Source organism: Patella vulgata, chromosome 3 (assembly GCF_932274485.2).
Source record: "Patella vulgata chromosome 3, xgPatVulg1.2, whole genome shotgun sequence".
NCBI lineage: Eukaryota > Metazoa > Mollusca > Gastropoda > Patellidae > Patella > Patella vulgata.
Window position 1 is genome coordinate 54191631 of NC_065881.2, and position 22432 is coordinate 54214062.

At 33.2% G+C, this 22432-nt stretch overlaps 1 protein-coding gene across 1 annotated transcript; it reads left to right on the plus strand.

Moving 5' to 3' along the window:
- Nucleotides 1-12338: 12338 nt before the first annotated feature.
- LOC126814872 (transcriptional regulator ERG homolog) lies at nucleotides 12339-22362 on the plus strand. Its single transcript, XM_050540305.2, has 4 exons — nucleotides 12339-12638; nucleotides 13165-13218; nucleotides 15197-15271; nucleotides 20661-22362. The coding sequence occupies exons 1-4, from the start codon at nucleotides 12563-12565 to the stop codon at nucleotides 21191-21193; spliced, it is 738 nt and encodes a 245-aa protein (XP_050396262.1). The 5' UTR covers nucleotides 12339-12562; the 3' UTR covers nucleotides 21194-22362.
- Nucleotides 22363-22432: the final 70 nt, after the last annotated feature.

Genomic DNA, 22432 nt, shown 5'->3' on the forward strand with positions numbered 1-22432 from the left:
GGCCGTTGCTCTGGCATACTGCACGTGTTTTATTTCTGATTCGTCTTCAAGTATTTGGGTGGCTCAGTGCATGGGTGAAGCACTGGAGTTTGATCCTGGTGTTGGCCGAGAAAGTTCCCCTTGATTCTCCAGGGTCCTGTTTCACGAAATTTTAACTAAAGATAACATCCAAATTTTAGTAGATACTTCAATTTTGATTGGCTAAGCACTACAATCAGTCTAATATTATCCAGTCAAATTACTAAAATTTGGATTTTATCTTAGTAAAAATTTCGTGAAACAGGCCCCAGCTCGGTTTTCTATCGTCTATTGTCGGATGGCACGAAAAACTGAGGTACCCGATACACGTTGGCATCCAAGCATACGAAACGTTGGCCGTTGGAATTTCTGCAGGATCGGTTTTACTATGTTTTATCCGCAGCGCCGTAAGCCACCTGGTCTTCCAGCACTTCATGGCCTTGAAGCACGGACTATCATTCGGTCACATCGGGGGTTAAGCGGTTAAGGCATTAGACTTTAGACTAGAATGTCTACGGATAGAATCATTCTCACTTTCTGGGGTTGTATCGGACAAATAGAGTTTTGCTAAATTGTTCAAATGGTACGAAAAACCGAGGTCCACACTGACGTACTCTTAAAAGAACCCTTGTCAGTTAGAGTTCCTCCACTCGACATTGACCAATATGGTATATTTTATTACAATATTTCGCTTACAATATATTACGCAGGTAAACGACCATATTCATTGTAGGACACAAGTCTGAGATCATATTTAAGGAAAAAGGCCGGTCCTACTAACTCCCGTAAGGATACATAGACAGGTTTATAATTCAAGCCCACGCTTAAAAATACTACAATATCTAATACCTCTTCAAAAGTAAAAATTGGATTTTATTTAATATACCTTTGCCTTGTTTTTAATTATAATGTGAAAGATGCAAAATTCATCTTCGAGAGTCAACATTGGTGAAATACATTTATTTAATTTTATAATATGTATAGTACTGAATGCATAAAAATGTGTTAAACAATGGATATTTTGATTTGGTGTAATATGAGATAACGTTTGATTATGATACGAACAATTACAAATTGAAAACCTAATATAATAGAAATGTGTCTATGGTGGGGATTAAGAGAATGAGGCTGTTGTTTAATTCGACTATTAATGTAATTATGTTTCATGTTAGCTGTCAAATCTAAACAATAACATGAATTTTTTTCTTTCTTTTTTTAACAATAACATTGAAATGGATATGAATGTGAATAAGAACAGTAAGGGTATCAATAACCATATACACCCATTTACTACACACAGAGAACAACCTCTGGGTTATAACCCTAATTTAAACGCTTCACTGACTCAATAGTTTGTCCTCAAATCGTCCTTAATGGTCTGCGTGCTAGCGGCCATTTTGGCTGCACCTGGGCAATTCAATATGGCTGCCAAACGTCATCGGCACGTGCCACTTGAATGTAATAAACCCCGCCCATCGATTACTAAACAGAAACACTTCTCTGTGTTATTTTTATTCGTGATAAGAAGGAATAACCTTTGACCCATAACGGTGGTAGTAGAGAGCCCAATCAGACCTGCCAATAATCGCATAAAATACTACAAAAGAATAAAATAAATGAATATCAGATAATATCAGTGTGAATCACTTTTCAATATAAGGCTACGTTTTATAAACAAAACATTGCCTTTAATTAGATAGTTTCCACCTTACGCGAAACGCGTGTCGTAAAAATAATTATGACTTCATTTATGGTTTACCCATAAATATCTCGCAGATAGATATCTTTAAAATATTTAGTTACATGAAAGTTTTTTTTATTAATATTGTAGCCCATACAGCGATTTTTAAAACTTGAAAATTTTAAAATTTGTTGTGTTGCAGCTTGCTTAACTTTGTTATTTTTTTTATTTATTTTTTTTTTTTGGGGGGGGGGGAGGGGGGTCTTCTTTCTTTCTTTATTTTCTTGGTAATTTAAATGTTTCCTCTTGCATAATCAGGTCTACATTTTCATGTTTTCAAACATACGCAAAGAGGTGTACTAAATTTTATGTCACATAGGCCTACTCCGAACCACTGTTCAACTGCGCGCACAGATAAGGCTATATGGAAATAATTACTTAATTTTTATTCAAATGATGTAGATAAAACCGAAGTCCAGAGAGAGAGAGAGAGAGAGAAATGGGGTTTAACGTCCACTCGACACAAACTATGTCATTTCGGGACCAACATATGGTTTAATTTTATTTCAATAATTCGCTTGCGCGTAGGGGTCTTTAGCAGTAGGAGTAAACCGGAGGACCCGGAGAAAACCCGCGAGGTTGGACAGGCGACCCTACTCCTTGTCACGTACAACCGGGGATTCGAAACCACGCCAGTTGACTCAATGACAGGCTTTATGATACAGCACGCACGTGCTAACCGTTCGGCCATCCCCCCCCCCCCGAAGTCCAAATTAAATTGTAACATGTTTTAATTAGTGATATTTAATGTAACTCTGTCAATGCAAATTTTAAGACCCACAGAAACATATATTGTGTATCTTATCCAAATTTTAAAATTCCATCGCACTTACGATCAGCTTTTGCACATTTTATTGAAGATTTCACTTTCTAGCCCGTATTTGATGCAGTATATCTTGTTTTAAAATTTTCAAAATTTATATTCAAAAGAAAATAACTGGTTTTCCTGATCTAAATATAGTCCTAATTAAACGGGCATTATGTAAGATTAGATAAAGAGCGGACAGTAATCGCTATAATAGTTAAAAAACGATAATGAAAAGGGAATATGTTAAACATTTTTAAATATTCAAATTACTTTACTCTGAGCCGAGTTATCATCGTTGAAAGAACAGTGTAACCTCGATTGCCACTGCTACGGTTGTTACGATAATAAACAAAGTTTCGATTATCGTATTTAAATCTGTTGAAAATCATCAAGAGTTGATTATGGTCTTGGTAAGTTAATTAATGGCTAATTATATAACATTTAAAGTATAAAGAAAGTCCTGCAGTGGGCAGATTTGGCTCTTGCAGGATGCCTGTTTAACATTTGGGGTAAAATGAGGGTTCAATAAAATTTTTTTAAGAAATCAAGTATTATTTTCATCAGTTTTAACTACTCGACGCTTTATGATTCAGTCCATGAAACTGTTTAAGTAGCACTTTGTCCGCCATATAATTAGATGCTAAACAACGTCCATGTCATGCAATCGAGAAAACAAATGATCTCTTGCCGCCTTCCTCTATTCAAAGGGCATCAAAAGTGATAGCGAAATAATCTAAACACTTCAAATCAAGTTTGCCCATGACTGAATGGCTATTGTCATGTAGGGGCTACTCTGACCCCTTAAGGTCACCCAATCAGTGTCATGCTTCTTGCAAGACGAGGGGGTCACGTGGTGTGCCATTGCCACGTGATCAGGTCACGGTATGGGTAGTGACACGTGCTCTTATTTAAAATGATGGCTTGTCTTGATAAAGATAATGAAGTCAACAAGCTTAGTTTGAAGAGAGGAAGACTAGGGATTATATTGTTAAATTTGGGATTGATATTAATATTCAATGGCGACCCGTTAGGCCTCTTTAATGTGACATTTATTGTGGTACGTGACATAAGTGAGATTTGCTGCGATGGGCACCGGGAATCTTATACAATTCCAGAAATATGTTTTAACAAAACATAAATCAGGTTATATAATATATAGCCACGTATTGATTTCGGCAAAAATATCACATCTTTTCCATTTAAATGGTAACCATTCTTATAAAATTGAACTTTTAAAAAACTCTTAAATCATTTTTGTTAGACATTCATTACGTAGGCAATTTTCACAGCATAAATATAATACATGATTTGATTTCTCTAAAAAAATATGACAAGTCCTTTCATAAAATCATTGAAATCAATTTTTCAACATAAAACAGATAATAACAATAACTGTTCTTTTGGCTTCTGGTTCTTGCATACAGTATTCAGGATATCGCATTCTTCGGTGACGAAGGATAGTTTGCACAAACATATGGTTTTTTTCAACATGGACAAACAAAAGAGCACCTAGTCTTATTTACCTCTGTTATTCTCTGTTTGCTTATCACTTGCTCTTAGCTCTTTTGTTTGAAGCCATAATGGAACTGACTTCCGACTGTTACAAAATCTCAGCACTTCAATATGTGTAATCACGCACGAAATCAGGCTATTTTCGAATTTGTCGATCGATCCGTTTATTGAAAAAACCTGAAGCTTTCACTGGGAGTGTATCCCTATTCCGGTTAGGAAATAGTTTTCTAAGTAGGCTGGGATTAAGTTTTGTACATTTACAATATACGAAAGCATTTTGTCGAGATGGTATTCAAATGTTTCCGAGAAGGTTTTAATAATCCTCCAAAATCAAAACAGATTACTCTTAACTGTTATTTGTGCCTAATAACCGCTACTTTGAACATTGTTTAATGTGTTATTGTAGAAAATAATTATAAATCACAAAACTTGAAGTTTATTTTATGAGAACCTCAAAGTCGTGAACTATGAGAAAACTAAAATGTCCGTATTAGTTATTTATAACATCATCGCAAATCAGCTAATTTCGTGCCGAATAAAAAGTCTTTAAATTCGTTTAGTTATTTATAGCATTGTTGTAAATGAGTCAAATATGTACCATAACGAAGACGGTAATAATAATTTTATTTAACATTGATATAGCTGTAGTTACTTACACGACCCACCCCACCCCTAAAAAGACGAGCTCCTGTCCCATTTTGCATTAACGACACCATTCAACCGCCTCCTATGAATGAAATAACAGAGATGTGACGATAAGTTAACTTGCTAAACAAATAAGAAGTGGTATCAGGTATTAAAGAATATGAACTGTGCACCACAAAGGTATTAGGTTGGAGATGGATTGTAAAAATGATCCAAAAGCTGTATGTAGTAAAAGCAATATTTGCCTGCGGTTTTTAAAAATAGTAAGAATACACTGCTTGTACACCATACCCAGTATCTGGGCAAACGACCAAAAGCGGAGTCAGCGATCAATTACTAATACATCAAAATGAAAATAATATGTAGAAGTGTTATTCATTTAACCTTGTGTTTCGTTGTCTCAGATACATTCAAAGATGATGGTGGTGATGATGATCCCTGCATTGGCCGAGAAAGTTCATCCTGATTTTCCGACGTGGTTTCCCCTTGTCAGTGGTGCAGAACGGAGGGCCTGACAAGGACAGCTGTCTAGTCCTTCGGATGAGACGAAAAACCGCGGTCCCGTGTATACATTAGAATGCACGTAAAAGATCCCTTGGCAGTTGGAATTCGATATAAGAGTAGGCGATAGTGCCGCTGCCTGGGCAAAATATTCCCTCATCGCACTCTGTATGGCGTATGCCCGTCTTCATTAGCCCAGTATAGGAGCAGAACAGTAGTACGTTAAACCCCATTTCATTTCATTTTTTGTGGTGATGATGGTGATGGTGGTAACGGATTACATCTAAGTAATAATTATAGCAATACACCTTTGAAGATTAAACCATTATAACCATGTTGATTACATACTTAAAGGACAATGATTGCGTCATCCAATTTTACAAATGTGAACTGGTTAACCCCTTCAAAATAATATTCGTCCGTGTAGCGGATAACGCTTTCTACGTCAGTCGGTAACAATAACAGCCTTCCTTTATTTTCGTTTTTTATAAATCGTTGAAAAGATCTCTCCTATGTGATAAACTTTTATTTTGCTTTTTTTAAACCAGTTCTATCACATATTTCATATTGGGACACACAAATATTTTTCTTTAAAGGATAACGACGATGATATTGTTTTATTGTTATAGGTAGTAATATAAATCCAAGACAGCGATAAAAACTATGTAGTGCTGCTGATATTATTTCGGTTACATTTCGTGTGGAAATCAACTAAATCCTTGCTTAAAAGAATCGAGTGTAGCAAGCAAACTCTTAAACTTGTCTCTCGTTCAATTTTTATGCATGACAAATGTGTATCGTAAACCGATCGACGTATTCATTTACTTAACACTGACGACAATATCCCGTAATGAATTTTCCATTTGCAACCGTCTTGTTTGGAGCCAAGCTAATAATTAAGTGAAATTTATTCCGACATTTGACAGTGTCTCTTTGCTTGAACGGTCATTCTTCCGATCGCGTCAGATTTAGTTGACAAAGACAGATCTTGAGGCGGGCTAGCTCGTTGATTTGTAGTAATATGAGGTGCGAGAATTGATGTCAAATTAATGCTCTCCTATAATTTACTCCAGAGTCGCTGACTGATATTATTCTGTCGTTGAATGGCACTGTTGATTTTCAGTTACCGTTACATAAATCCAAGGGGACCGTTTACATGAGTGATGATATGATTCCAATATCAATGTAAAATTTGTAACAGTTTTAACTATTATTTTTTAGTCATTATAGATACAAGTAATTAAATTATTTAAAAGATTATAAGCATTGCTTGATATAAACAAAACTCATGTAATTATATTATGCTCTCGGAGTAAAATGCATACTATCTTGTCTTATCTAAATCTTTTGTCTCAATCTGCTGTACATGGAAGTGTAATTTGTGTGCAGCTGGGAGATCCGAACCACGCAAACGAATTAGCATAAGAGGAAACATTCTTATAAACATGTTTACAACTTTCACCGTAATAGACTGAATTCGGATATTGCAGTTGGATACCTCCAGAACATCTAATACATAATATTAATAGGCTATACGAATTCATTGAAATGAGTTGCCTTAAACGTATCCTTAATATGAGGGGAGATGAAAAGATTCTACACTGCAACTTCAGAAACTTCTTAAGATATTCTATTGATTTCAAGTTCTCCACCGTCTTTGAAATGTGTGGTGTAGAAATTAGAAGTATGTTAATACGTAAATAATAACGATCGTGCTAATGTGAAAAGCGGCTATATGTTTTTAAGACAACTTTAAGGGCCGTCAGATGCTCATATCACGATTCATCAACTTTCATTTAAATTCAACATGAAAGTAATTTTAACAAAATGGAAAATCGAATATGAGAGATTAGAAATGGTGTTTCGCTTGTTGAGTTTTACTATAGGAAGACAGATTAGCATCACAGTAAAGCGATATTGATGTGCTTAGTTTCTTTCATGGCAATGCTTGCTTTTTACTGCCTAATGTACGAATCGCTAATTCCAACTTTTACGAGTGATGCTTTTAATGAATTTCCGTTTGCATGCTTGAGGTAGCTTCTTAAGGTAGCGCGTCTTCTTGTCAATACGGCACTGCAATTAAAAACAATTATCCTAAATTCCCTCTTCATTTCTGAACGAGAATATTCAATTAATGACTGCCACTATTACCTTATACTATGGTACATTAATTTCAATCTTGTGTCAAAGACTAATTGTAAAAAGCAGAGTTAATTTAATGATTTTATGTCACTTTCGACCAAATCGCTAGACTTTTTGTTCCTGTTGACATTTAAGAAGGTTGCATTGGGCGTAACTTGTCTTATCATGTAGGTATCATTACATGAAAATGTCGAGACTTTAATCTCATTTTAAAGATGTACATGTTTGTCTAATTTAAGTCCTTATCAATATAATACTCCTCAAAAATTTGCACATACTAGTATTTGAAGGATATACACAAAATGTCCATGTATATTTTTCTTATTTGTCTGCACTATTAGACTTAATGTAAGATCTCGCCAAAAAAATCAAAAAACCCCAAAAAACTGGCACGATATTAAATCATACACAGACTATGCATTATCATTAAATAACCCTAGATTCAGTGATTATACAGATTATATATATCTCCAGGAATTGAATATTTAAGATACCACTTATAATATGGGTCAACTTTACTTTTGCTGTTGTTAATTTCCTGTTTATGTGTATACTAATGTCTAAATTACCAGCTTCCTAGTTGTTCAGCTCTAATCCTTAACACCAGGGCGTATACGTGTACATGCTAGGGGACTTTATAGTTATGTGTTATAAAAATGAAATGGGGTTTAACGTCCTACTGTTCTGCTCCGACTGGGCTAAAGAAGACAGGCATACGCCATACAGTGTGCTATGAGAGAAATTTTGCCCGGGCAGCTGCACTATGGTCTACTTTTATATCGAATTTCAACTGTCAGGGGACGTTTTACGCGCATACCCATGTATACACGGGGCCTCGGTCTTTCGTCCCCTCCAAACGACTAGACAGCTGTCCTTGCCAGGCCCGATGAACTTTCTTGGCCAATGCAGGGATCGAACACCCGACCTCCAGGCTAGCGAGCCAGCGTCTTACCAACTTAGCCACCGTGGCTCCCGTTATGTGTAATCTATGAAGCAACATTCAAAAAGATTTCAAGGCCATCCTTTGGAAATCTATATCATCAATCCTATTTACCCAATTGATTATAGTAGTCGTGTCAGGCACGGAGCGGAGTATGCTTGCTCTCTTCGTAACATGTGAGAATGCCACTTACCTTGGTACACGTTCTATTGCGCTAGGGGGGGTGGATGGCTGAATGGTTAGCGTGCGCGCGCTGTATCATAAAGTCTGTCATTGAGTCGACTGGCGTGGTTTCGAATTCCCGTTGTACGTGGCAAGGAGTAGGGTCGCCTGTCCAACCTCGTGGGTTTTCTCAGGGTCCTCCGGTTTCCTCCCACTGCTCAAGACCCCTACGCGCAAGCGAATTATCTAAATAAAATTAAACCATATGTTAGTCCCGAAATGACCTAGTTTGTGTCGAGTGGACCTTAAACCCCATTTCTCTCTCTCTCTCTCTCTCTCTCTCTCTCTCTCTCTATTGCGCTAACTAGTACATGTATTTATATATTTTGAGATTGTCTACCCTTTTTAGATAAATTTATTCCCTCGCGTTTAAAACACTAATACGTACGCACATCGATGGCCAAATGATGATTTCCTGCATCAAGACAATCGCTTGGTGGAATTTTATGATCGTATGCGAGGTAGGGTGAGCTTACACCTTTGATACAACTTGCCGTCGTTACTCGATTTTGCCGAATTCATCTCGTTCATCTGGCCACTGGTTTGGATCGATTGTGCTTGATTTTATCAGAGAATGTTTGTTTTGAGTGTTGCGCCTATGAATTTTAAATCTTCTTGTGCATATGATTGAGTTACCAGCGTAATAAGTGTTTACATATTATACTTATCATAAAATTGTTAAACGCTTTGTTCTAGCCTTAGGTACTCATACTACCAAATAAATGGCCAAGTTGTTCATAAACTATATACTCAGAAGAATGGTTCCAGATTTTGCTTACCAATACAGGACACCCAAATTTACATGCATATGACAATGAAAAGTTTTATTTCAGATTTTGTACAGATTGGTGGCATTTTACAACATCATGTTAGAAATGGTTTTGTATTTCTTAGTATAGATATCTCTATTGCCATTCGGTTGTTTATTTTTTTATATTCTGACAAGTTTGGATGCATATGGAAAATTTTTAGGGGCGGAAGGATCAGCAAGTAAATAGACATGAATTAGGTGATCGCCTACTAGAATGACGTCACTGCCTATAATATAGATTCCTTTGACCAGGCCTAGCAAACAACGGTCAACCTCCTTCAATATTTTGTTCAGACGATTGCGACATTTTGAACTCTTTGTGGTTATAAAGATTAAGATCATCGGAATGTTCAAAAAAATGTTGTAGGCCAAGAAATGTCGTGGATTTAACATTGAAATCAATAGGAGAGAATTACCAGTTTGAGACCTAATTTAAGAGAGTTTATTGTTAACTTATTCTAAGTTCTTGCCAATCCCTACATACACTTTGCGTACTCCATCCACATGTCGTTCTAATATCGTACAGCCAGGTATTTATATTTAAAAGAGCTAAATCGCTAATATTTGGAACCTAGAAATTGACAAAAATGGGTCGCAACGCATATAATAATGTAATATGAATGTATATAAACTGATTTACATTCAATCGCTTCTGTTTTTAATGTAATTTCTAATCAGTTATTTTCAGAAGTCTCATGTGAATAGCAATCTTTAGCGTCTGGTTTTTCCAGTCTACACCGATGGTATTTATTGTGCATGCTCTCCAGATAAGAATATAGCGTCACCATTTGACATGACCTGTGGAATATGTCTAGCCCTGTTCTTTGAGTCCCTTGGTCCAAATGGCGCTGAAACGCATTATGGTACACGATTCGTGTACCAATGGTAAAATGTTTATTTTGTCTTGAATATTGGATATCAGAAGCCCATCTTTTCCCTGTAAGATCACAAGACCAATGTTTATTTGAATTGACAAATAATTCGTGTTTTCAATGTCGAAGATTTTTGATGATATTGAGTTAGAGACTTAGCTACTTTAAATTAAAAAAACCCCACCCCATCTATGTTTTTAATTTTAAAATAATAGAGCAATACGAATGAACACGACATTAAATACTAAATAATGACTATCCTATGGTATTATATTATTATTAGCGTCAATAACGGGTCCTTCTAATCGACGACAAGAACCGACAAAAACGGGGTGGGTTAATATCACCCAAAGTATTGCGAAATGGGATAGACAATAAAACACAAATACGGTCTTACTATAAATCACCGGCAAGAGCTGGGGGGGGGGGGGGGTTGTTGTCAATTCACTTATCCATAATCTTGTCATTTCTTATGAATTCATATAAATTTTGGATAATATGATGTGTAGCATATACACATATTATATAACATATCTTTATTTGTCGTCACTTTTTGTCACTAAAAGGGGTACCGGATTGAGTCGAAGCGCCTTACTGGCGAAGACCAATTATTATGATTTTCCAGATTCCAAAACAAAGTAGGACATTGAAATCTCTAAATTCAGATCACTTGATTCAGATAAGTCTTTGCAATATAATCAAAACTTATTATCGGTACGAGAACATGCGAAGCAAATGAAACAAATATATATCGTGTATTATAATTTCTAAATCAGAAACATACATTTATATCACAGCATGTCAAAATGTCACTGCCAAACTGACCGACCGTGATTTAAAACTGTATCATCTGTAAAATAACCGTTATTTTGTAATATCTTGATGCCAACAATTGCCATGACGTAATCAATGACAGGTGCATGCGATATTGACTCTGAATTATTACATTATTATTCTAAAAGGTAACAAATTTCACGCCTTAGTAATGGATATTCTTTCCTATGTAATTAATAACAATAGTGATAGTCGAGACTTAATTCATTTTTCTTAATTTGTTGAGCTCTGATTTCAACGAAGTTAATTACACAATAGAACACAATAGAACGCCTACCGCAGAGTATCAACGCAAAACCAATGACGTAAAGACAAGAGATGCTGGGAACCATGATTCTTACTTTTAATCTTGTTATGTCTGAAATTTTGTCATTTTGTTTTCTTATCTCTAAAATCTTCAAAAGAAGTTTTTGGTTATCTTAATGTAGCTGCCAGTGTCTTTTTTTTCATAGAATTTTTTTTTAATAATTATATTATGGTCAAAAGTCTGTTTGAAGATCCATTGTACTCCATTTTATTTAATGTACATTTTTCAAATGAAAGTAGATGCCTTTGAACATCGTTTAAGATAAAAGTGAGAAGCCATACTAATATAGAATGATCTTTTCCTTTCAGCTTTCTGGGTTTTGTTTTATCCGTTTGTAAAAAATAGTAAGATGTCAAATTCATAGGACAAGACGCACGTGTGTGCATTTCAATGTAGGCCTACTGCGATTTGTTATCGACGAAATATATTATATTTTCAATACAATTTACAAAAACATTGAATTTTTTATTCTTTTATACTTTAAATGTAATCTTAGCGTGTTTTGTAGGGTTTTGTTTTTGTTTTTAGCAAGTTTTGGGCTTTACAATTAATACCAAACAATATACAAACATTGTTTTATATTTATCTTTCTTCACAAATAAATACCTTGGATCCTTCGTGTAAAAGCACGGTTATTTCTGCCAAGAAGAAAACTACACAATGGATAGGCCCCTAGATGTCGTGTTAAAACAGTCCATATTATCCATTAATGCATAGTTTTGATTTGGTCATGCTTCGCTTTACGCTTGTCAGTTTCATGCGATGTAAACAAATGTGCACGTGTGCGTTTTTCTGTCACTATAGCGACGCTGTCAGTAAAAGCCGCCATTACAATGACTAGCGCCAGTGTCCCCGCCCATTGGCCGACGACAAGCGTGTAATTGAAGCGTTGATTGGCTGTCGTGATTGGTTTTTGATTAAACATGACTTTAGTATAAATATCTCTCTTGATCAATCAATGAGTAGTTTCCTTAACCCATAGCAAACCAATGCGGAACCGAATTTAAAATCAGAACTTGAAAGTTTCCTTCCAATTTCCAGGAAAGTTGCCTTGTAACCGGTTATAAGGAGAGCGAGCAGTTCCGAGGGGAAATTAAAGTGTGGCTTTTTCGGAAGCGAGGTTGTAGGACAATTATTAGATACATAAGCACTTATTGGAAGAGAGAAGCCTTAACAAGTTTATTTCTTATAGTACCGGCGTCGAACAGGATGCAGAGTTTGAAACAACAAGACTACTACCGGGCGTGTACATTCACTGGTATACCCGGCCATATGATGTTTCCCGGTACGTTTCCGTTTTCCGAGGAATTTACATTCCTTTTTTTACAGCTCTTACCGGAGTTTCCAAGGATACACAATAATGCCATTTTAACAAGAGTAGAACATTGCTTCGGTGCTAATTTTTAAGTAACGTCTCTTTCTTTGACATTTTCTTAAGGATGTAATTTTAAATTGTTTTCCGCCTTGAAGAATAACGGACATGTTTTTTATCACTATACTTGTAATGCTATTATTACAGTTACGTGGACTAGAATTATTTTTGTAATCAATGACTTCAACGGCAGACAAATAGAATTGGGATTCTAACATATTTATTTTTGACAATCATTATTTAATATCTGTTGGTTTCTTTTTTCTTTGTAATTGTCAAAGTTTGGAAATTTGTCAGCTAATATACTAATGCTACAGTACAATATACGTAAAGTTTAAAGTTTATATAAGTCATACAGTTACATTTTACGTTACCTACAATGTGTGTCTTTACTTCTAAATAATTCCTGAAAGTAATATATTTCTACTTTCTGTTACAGATCCAACCTATGGTAAAACAGCATGGACTCCTCAATCAACACCTCCAAATCAAGGTAAGAAAAATTATTTCCCTCCTTTATTTTGATTCGATAAATGAATTTGTTCTTTTATATTAAGTTCGGCAAAATCAAATAGATGAATAATGTGTATTGTAATACGTCGACCAAATGAAAATAATCGCCTTTAAACAACATACATATTTAACCATTAATGTAATGCCTCATCTATTATCTAAATATATCTATATAATATATTAAAAATTATATTAAATATAAAGATTTGAGATAAATGACATCACGTTCTTGTGTGTCTAATCTCGGTGATAACACACGTTCGCTATTTTAAATTCTCAGATAACATTGTAATAATTTTCCGTAACATTAAATTCACCAAGCTTTTCAGTATAAAGATATTTTTCTTATTGTTTTAAATCTATATCTGAAAGAAGTGTTTAACACTTTGTTATTACGATAGTAAATATTATCGTCCATTTTCAAATGAAAATACTCAACTAAAAATAATATAAGGGGTAAGTTTATAAAATATATTATTTATTTTAATGCATACATTTAGATTCAAAATAAAGGAATATACATGTACATGACATATGTTTATTCGATTAGCTGTTTTATATAATTTTTAGAATTTTAGCAATTGTGGTTTATAAGTTAATAAATTAAATAATGTTAAGATATTTATTATAAAAGTTACCTGTAAAATCGTTTTAAGATTGGTTTAGTTGGAATGAGTTCATTCTTTTCATACGCAATGAGATCTATGTTCTTATTTTTTTATTATAATAAAAAGGTTTGAGATTAATATCATCCATTTATGTCATTTAGTTCACTTGTTGTAAGGTCTATATTTCACACTGTGTTTATAGAATATAATGAATTTCATATTTCTGTCCTAATGCAGCCCTATTAATCATTACCGCCACGTGACATATGTATCATGGTATCAAATGGGTCTTAAAGGCATCGTTTTAGATTTTAGAAGTGTCAAAACGTCGTAAATTTCTACCCAAATACTGTCATTATAAGTGTTCGCTCACGTGTGTGGCACGCGCATTTAGTCGAGGGTGGAATTAATAAGGGCAATAGACTCTTCTATTTACACCCCTATAAAAGATATTTCTTTATGGAATTTCATTCAAGTGGAACGGACAAATCGGAGTAGCGTTTTCACCTAGTATTTATTTGACTGTCAAACCCATCACCGTGCATTTTACTGAATGCCTTAGTCGTCTTCAATGCACATATAATTCACCGCGACCTTTCTGTAAAATGACCCCTAATTTTTTGCCCGGGGCTTTTGTCGTGTCAATATAGCAAGGGGTCACTTAATGTTTACCGATTCCAGACTTTATTAATCGACCCGTGTTGTTATTTTTGTGGATTAAGGGATATCATTATTAAGTTAACAGTTTATGGTTTAAGTTGTGAACCAGATATTAAATGTCAATAAAGAATTGACTGTGATGTATTTGTAGAATTTTAGCGAACCTGTAACAAATATAAATAATTATTATACATTTTATCTTCTTTGTTCTTTAATTTTGGTATATAAAGTTAAGTATATAACTAATTATAATTCTTACAAATTTGGAATTTTTTTTTACATTTCCTTTTGTTAATAGTCTTTACTTGGAAAGTTAGGTTACCAATGGTATCGTTTAAAGGAATCAGTATCGCTATACGTAGTATACAGCTTTTAATGCCTTTTGACGTTCTCATTAAAAGTTGTCGACAATGTGAAATTATGTTACAATTTCTAGCATTCTAACGTTTTTCAGAACCCGTACTATTAACGCATCACATTATTTTAAAATTCATACAAAATATACCATCAATTATATAAATTGCTTATTTTATTTTATATTGGTTTACTTTATAAATTCCATTACTTTCAATATTTTAAAAATTAATTTGAAATCATGTCGTCAGTTTATACTTGAAGATTAGAATTTTAACGATGGCACTGATATTCCTGTTATTTCTGTCACTTTTATGCCATGTATTTCTGTTACAGCTTACCACCCAAATCCATTACAAGGTATAGGCAAATCACCTTTAGATTCTTCAAATACTCCATGGAGACCTCAAGGTACGTACATTTTTCATGTGTGGCTGATTGGAATGAGTTTTGGTGATTATAGATTGAATCAATTAATAACACAACATAACAGAAAATAGATAATGTTACAGCTTATGGAATATAAATTTAAATCATTAAAGGTGTTAAAAATCTTTGATTTGGATCCAAATAAAAAATTAAGATTAATTATAAAATTAACAAATGTTATTTCGCAAGATTCAGCAATGGTCGATACGTTTACAAATTTTGAATTTCATTTTGTCTTTAATTGTCGACTGTCGAAAGCAAAGTCTTCATCGCGGACTTAATCGCATACTTAAGATGTTAACGAAAACACATTTTCAACTCAAAATTCAATCAAATCATCACTTTAAATTTTTAAACAAATCAAACAGGTCACTTTTTTAAAAACTATTAACAATACAAAAATTAAAATGATAAATTATACAATTATCTTATGTTTTTGTTATATATATATATATATATATAGATATATATAATAAAAACATATATAGATATATATATTATACTGTTTGGTTCTTTGTTTTATGTTTTGAGACTATAAATATCAAAAAATATGATCTAAAAAATGAGTAAGTAAAATTAACCACTATATTAAATAAGTCCGAGATATAAAGTGAATAAATGCCATTTTTTAAAATAAATTATGAAAATCAATATTTAAGATTAGGAAAATTGATAAATTAGAAAAGAAAAGAAATAGCCGTCAAACACAAGAAATTAAAAGTTGAAAACTATTGTCAATTCAGTTAATGTTGAACGCATTTTTTTTTTATTAATTGTTCATTGATTAGATTTTTATCGGTGATAAACCTTCAACTAAATCAGATGATAAAGAGATTCCAAGCTTTGTAGTATTGTTCCTAGATTTTATCGATAAATACCCTAAACAATGGAACAAAGAGGGAATTAAGGCCGAATCTCTCCAATATCGCTTCATAAACTGGCATTATTAAGTATCGTGATTATTATTTACATCTTGATTAAGTGTAGGAATTATTGTTTGGACTTTGTTTAAATATTGAACATAAACTATCACACCTTTTGTTGGGTGAATAAATCAATTATTCACCCATTTATTAACGGATTAATGATCTATTAATATATATTTACTATACTATTTAAGAGAATTTGTATTCAAAGTAAAATTTAGAAAATGAAACGTGAAAGATTCATTCTTATCAGTAATATGTAAATTAGTACAAATCTCATTTAACCAATTTGTGAAACCGACCATTAATTACAGTAGTCTTATGGTATTTTCGCAGTTAAGAATTTGATTTTTGAAGTTTTAAAACAAACCTATCGCAAATGCATTACGTCCAGGATTTGCAATCATAACGTGTTAGAAAAAAAACCCCACTTCCCAAAGATATTCTATATATATTGAATACAAATTGGCTTAATACTATAGTAAATATATATTAATAGATCATTAATCCGTTAATAAATGGGTGAATAATAGATTTATTCACCCAACAAAATGAAATGAAAATGAAATGAAATGGGGTTTAACGTCCTACTGTATTCACCCAACAAAAAGTGTGATAGTTTATATTCAATATTTAACCAAAGTGTAAACAATATTGAATGTCTTTGGAAAGTGGTGTTTCTAAGACATTACGATTGCAATTTCTGGACGTAATGCCTTCGCGATAGTTTTGTTATATTTTATACTGAAATTGATAGGTACAATAAAGTATCTGGAATTCTATGGCGAATGTCATCAGTGATTCTCAATCTGTTTGTGGTGTTGAACCCACTTTAAACCTATCTATTTCAATATCATGAGTATCTATGGTGTATTCAGTATCATGAGTATCTATGATGAAGTTTAAAATATATTTTAAGAATCTGCAGGCTGTATAATTAATTTCAGTCAAATGTTAGTTATTAATACAGCTGTATATCCAAATACATGTACTGATTAATGGAATGTCCATTAAAATATCACATTATCTATTTTTGAACAAACATATTGTGACTATAGATAGCTTTCCATTATTGACTGAAGATGATCCAATAGTCAATGGATGCTATTCAATGCTAAATCCTTACGGCTATAGTATTTTGTTCTTAATTTTAAAAAAGAAGTTGACATCTGATTTTTACAGGGTATTATGCAACCTTTAAAATATATCTCTGGGCTGTTCATTTTATATTCTGCATGAGATTTAACTCTTGATGTCTGAAACTCCAATGTCGAGGATAGCAAATTTGTCTGCCTACAGAGAAGGGCAAAGAAACGAAATGTAGATCTATTCAATACTAATTGATACCATCCACAATTTGGCTAATTTGATCCAAAACGTTTGCTCATCGCATAAATAATTAATCATTATCTAGGGCCTGCGTCGTTGGTAGGGTAACACTATAACAGGACACAAAACTCTCCTCGTACATAAGTATTCGCTGCCAGCATATAAGAAAAGGACAAATTAATGTGATTTTTCGGTATTTTTTACATAAACTTGGTACATGTTTGATTATGTTTAACCATGACCCATTTAATTATAATTGAATGAATGAATGAAATGGGGTTTAACGTCCTACTTTTTAAATTATAAAACTGACAATGTAATCTGCAGTAGACCCAGACTGAACATCCGATTCCTGAGATAATAAGCCGTGTTTATTTATATATTACAATAAAAATAAAGGACTTTTGTTGGATAGAGTTATTAGATAGTCGATAATATTATATTGAATTAACCCTAGGATATCCTTTGAAAAAGCCGCTTGAATAATAGTGTTAAAATAATGTTCGTGGCTAATCATACCTTTTATTTTCCCATCCTCGGCTACTACTTCTGATTGAATGGCTTCCCAAAATACCCCAGAAGATGATCTTAATAATATTTTTATAACAGTTTAATAATTACGTTAATAAAACAACCTTAAAATATAATATTATTTTACAATTATTTATATAAAGCTTGACGTCTATAGCCGATTTAGGCCTTTACATGATTGTCATGAAATAAACAACACGAGGTTATGTAGGTAAAACAATAACATTGTATAATGTTTAATTCCTTAATGAATTTCTTTTTAATAAATATGAAAAGGGGTTTTAAAACAAAGACTTCACCGGTTTAATTTAGTATGTAATATATAAAATATAATTGACGTACTATGATAGTCTGTAGATAATTACAAAGTAGTGAATGTATAATTACATACATTACTTATAAGTTGGAGGACTGGTATCAGTATAGTTATTGGGTATAATTTCGGAAAGTAACTGTAATAAGGAATTTAAAACGAATAAAGTATTACACATATAGCTCGAAACCTGAACTAATTTGTTACTATGAATGAACTATTCTATACTTGGCACATAACATTTGTATTTTAAACAATGTCAAGTAATATTAACATTTACCAATTCGATTCTTGTTATCTTTTGTTTGATATAGCCGTTTTTTTATATTTTACCGGATACTTATATAGTATCGAAAACCAAAGCGCAAAAAATAAATAAATAAAGATATTGGATTGCTTATTTTGTAATCACTTATGTATATAACTCAAGGTTCTAAAAATCTTTGCAAAATTAAATAAACAAATAAATTAATTACAAACAAATCCGAGAACATATAGGATTTACGTAAAAGCAGTGGTTAATTATCAGGCTACCCATTGCGCATTGCGCAAAACGAGTCAATATTTAAAACAAAGACTATTGATTTGGGTAAAGTATAAGTACCTATTTCCATTAGCTTTTGTTCCTATCAAGTGGCATCTATCGATAATAAACTTATGCACGAATAGAAAAATCGTTATTTGGTATTTTTTAAAAAGATGTATGCTTGTAAACGTAAGGCATCAAAATATCTAGAGATTTTTTTCTTTCACGTATTTAAGACAACACTGACTTTGTTTTCTGTTCTTTGAATAAGGTAAACTTCTAGATCGATAGAGACTGAGATTTAACATGATAACTGACTTATATCGACCTAGGAAAAGTCAATGATCAGATTTAAACAAGACGGATAATAGTTGTTTGGTAGATCATGTTTTTGTGGTTTAAGACGTTAATCAATCTATTCCTGAAAATGCTATGAATATTTTACTTATTTTACATTTGGACTTCTTTTGATAAACATATCTATACATTAATGTACATATATATTATTGAGACCCTTTAATGTGTGTGATTTCGGATGGATATACCATAATTAATATACATGTACATGTTTCCATTGACACTAAAACTAAAGGTAAAGAATACCTATCTGCATGTCGGGTACGGAACTGTTGAAAATTAATATACATAATATACCATAATTAATATACATGTACATGTTTCCATTGACACTAAAACTAAAGGTAAAGAATACCTATCTGCATGTCGGGTACGGAACTGTTGAAAATTGCGTAATGTTAAGGGGTTCAAACGCCAGTGTTCCGTTCTGAAATGTGGTGGTCTTGGAACCGTTTGGAAAACGGCAGGGTTAAATTTTCATGGTGTAAACGGTATCAATTCTGAAACTGTTATCCGATTCGAGATAGGCATCAATTCACTAAAAATACTAATACATTTTGATTAATTTATTTATTATCCTCACTAACATAAGTTAATTTTCAAAACAGTGAATGGACAAAATTTGTGTTTCATTCGGGTAACATATGAACGGGGGACTGGACTTTAACGGTTCCGAGAAAGGTTATTGCATAGCAATGTAAACGGGGAAAATCTGTTGGTCAAGCGTAAATGTGTCGTCTTTCGTAGCATTATTTTTATGGTGAACTTTTAAAGTATTCTCTGGATTTGTGCACACAAATTACCTAACGACCCTTTAGAAATATCCCTATCATTGATTCCTAACTATTTCAGCTTTATCCATTATCGGAATTTTCTAAAAGTCCAGAAACAAAACCGATTGTCAAAATGCGATTTTTACTTCTTAATAAAGTCAAATGTGAATTTATTTGCAATGAAAAGAGATAAATGGTAATCTTGTTGGTTATTATGGCAGAAAGGCGTTTAATTTGGAATTATTGTTCATTACAAATTGTCTTAAAATAGGAGGGTAGAATAGTGCGGGTTAGCACGCAATAACCATTTGCTTGCACGATACTCTTAATCTGTTTGCCTTTGTCATATTGTTCTAAAATTTTGTATTAGGTTATAGCCCACTAAACTCTTTAATGTGTGATTATGGTGGTGTCATGCAATCCAATTCCATATCTACAGAAACTTTTGAAACCATTCGTATTTTATCAATGAATCCGCCTAATCCTATGTATTAACATATCCCCCTTTGAGCGAGTAGGATCCAGGGAATATTTATTTTTATCATTGGTTCTTTGAGAGTTTGTAAAGAAATGAACTCAACGTATACTCAAATGCGATTATATGTTGTTATTACAGGAAGTGGTCAAATCCAGCTTTGGCAGTTTTTACTGGAACTACTTTCAGACAGCGCCAACTCGGCATACATCACATGGGAAGGCACCAATGGTGAATTTAAGTTAAGCGACCCTGATGAAGTGGCTAGAAGATGGGGTGAAAGGAAAAGCAAACCAAATATGAACTACGACAAACTCAGTCGTGCTCTGCGTTACTACTACGACAAAAATATTATGACCAAAGTTCATGGCAAGCGTTATGCTTATAAATTTGACTTCGCAGGACTTGCTCAAGCCATGCAGCCCCAGACCAGCGATCCTACAGCTTACAAATATCAACAAGACTTTTTCATGTCCTCTCATTACCACAATCCTAAACTGAACTTTATGAACACACATACTCCCATGCCGTCATCTACCTCGGGACTTTTTGCATCGCCTTCAAGTTACTGGTCATCAGCTAGCAGTGCTAATCTCTACCACAACATCCCAAACCACGCCATGTCTCATCACCCTAGTCACATGACCTCTCATCTAGGAGCCTATTATTCATGAGAATCAAGTTAGACTTGTTTCTTCTTCTATTCAGGACTAGAAACCATGTGATTGAAAACTATGAAGGAGAAAAACAGGGATATTCTAGATTTAAGATGTGATATTATTGACGAATGGAGCCCGGATTCTTAAATGTGAATTTAGAGTGAAATGGGCCTTTAATCGAGTAGGTCTTATCTCTAAAACAAATTGAATCATCTAAGGTCGGCAAAATTAATGGAAGGAAATGTTCGTCGACAGGGACAGATTTAAATGGCGGATCAATAACCGATTTTCGTATCTCCGCCTCTATAGAGTTCCATTGCTGATATGTATCTAAGGCAGCGGAAGGAAGGGACAAGAAAAATATTCTACAATTAATTTTGTCTCGCGATGTATTCAGCGAAATCCTTAAAGCTATCTGACGCTTAGTAAATTGGATTTCCTATCAAGTTAGCCGACTTGTGTGTTCAAACATGGCATAGAGACAATTATCGGGTTCGTAAGTGCCTTGATGTAGAGATAGTTGGCGATGTTATGTCGAAGCACTAGTGTCCGTTATAAATAAGAGCCCCAAATGATCTATGTTTGATTTAAGACGGTCGTATCAAGATGACTAATACTTCAGGGCAAAGCGGTGAAATATCGAGTCAATTTAAGGCAATGGAGTATCTGTTACCAGGATAAATCACTCGTTTTCAATGATTAACAGTATCTTGTGACTGTAATAAGTCAATTATTAATCAACCTTATAACATGATACATGCTGTATTAAAGATACATTTCTCAAATTATAAATCATAAAGTCTTTAAAATGGTTTATATATTCTCTGGTATTCTCTCCCCATTTAGTTCTAAAATTTATAAAATTAAAGACAAACTCATGACCTTCAGCTATTACCTAGTAAATACACAAAGTATTTTAAATTTTAGAAAATTCAGAAAAATCAATTAGGAAACAATCAGAAAATAATTATGTTACATATTGTAAATGTATTGCACTATTCCTTATTTTCAATATATTTTCTAAATGTGTTAAACGTCAGCGGCAGAGTATACTTAATTGTAATATATTTAAACTCTTAATATTTAATATGCAAGTTAATATTAAGACTATTTATTGAATATGGCTCAAATATATCTTATTTCAAAATATACTTAAATTATATATCGTCCAAAAATTTGTAATATGTAATCTTTTATTGAATTATTTGATAAAATATATAAATTATGCATTTATTTATTGTATGTTCATATTGA

Coding starts and splice junctions, on each gene's coding strand:
- LOC126814872 (XM_050540305.2), top strand. CDS start 12,563: ATGCAGAGTTTGAAACAACAAGACTACTACCGGGCGTGTACATTCACT. Junction 12,639..13,164: donor CGGCCATATGATGTTTCCCG/GTACGTTTCCGT, acceptor TTTCTGTTACAG/ATCCAACCTATGGTAAAACA. Junction 15,272..20,660: donor TACTCCATGGAGACCTCAAG/GTACGTACATTT, acceptor TTGTTATTACAG/GAAGTGGTCAAATCCAGCTT.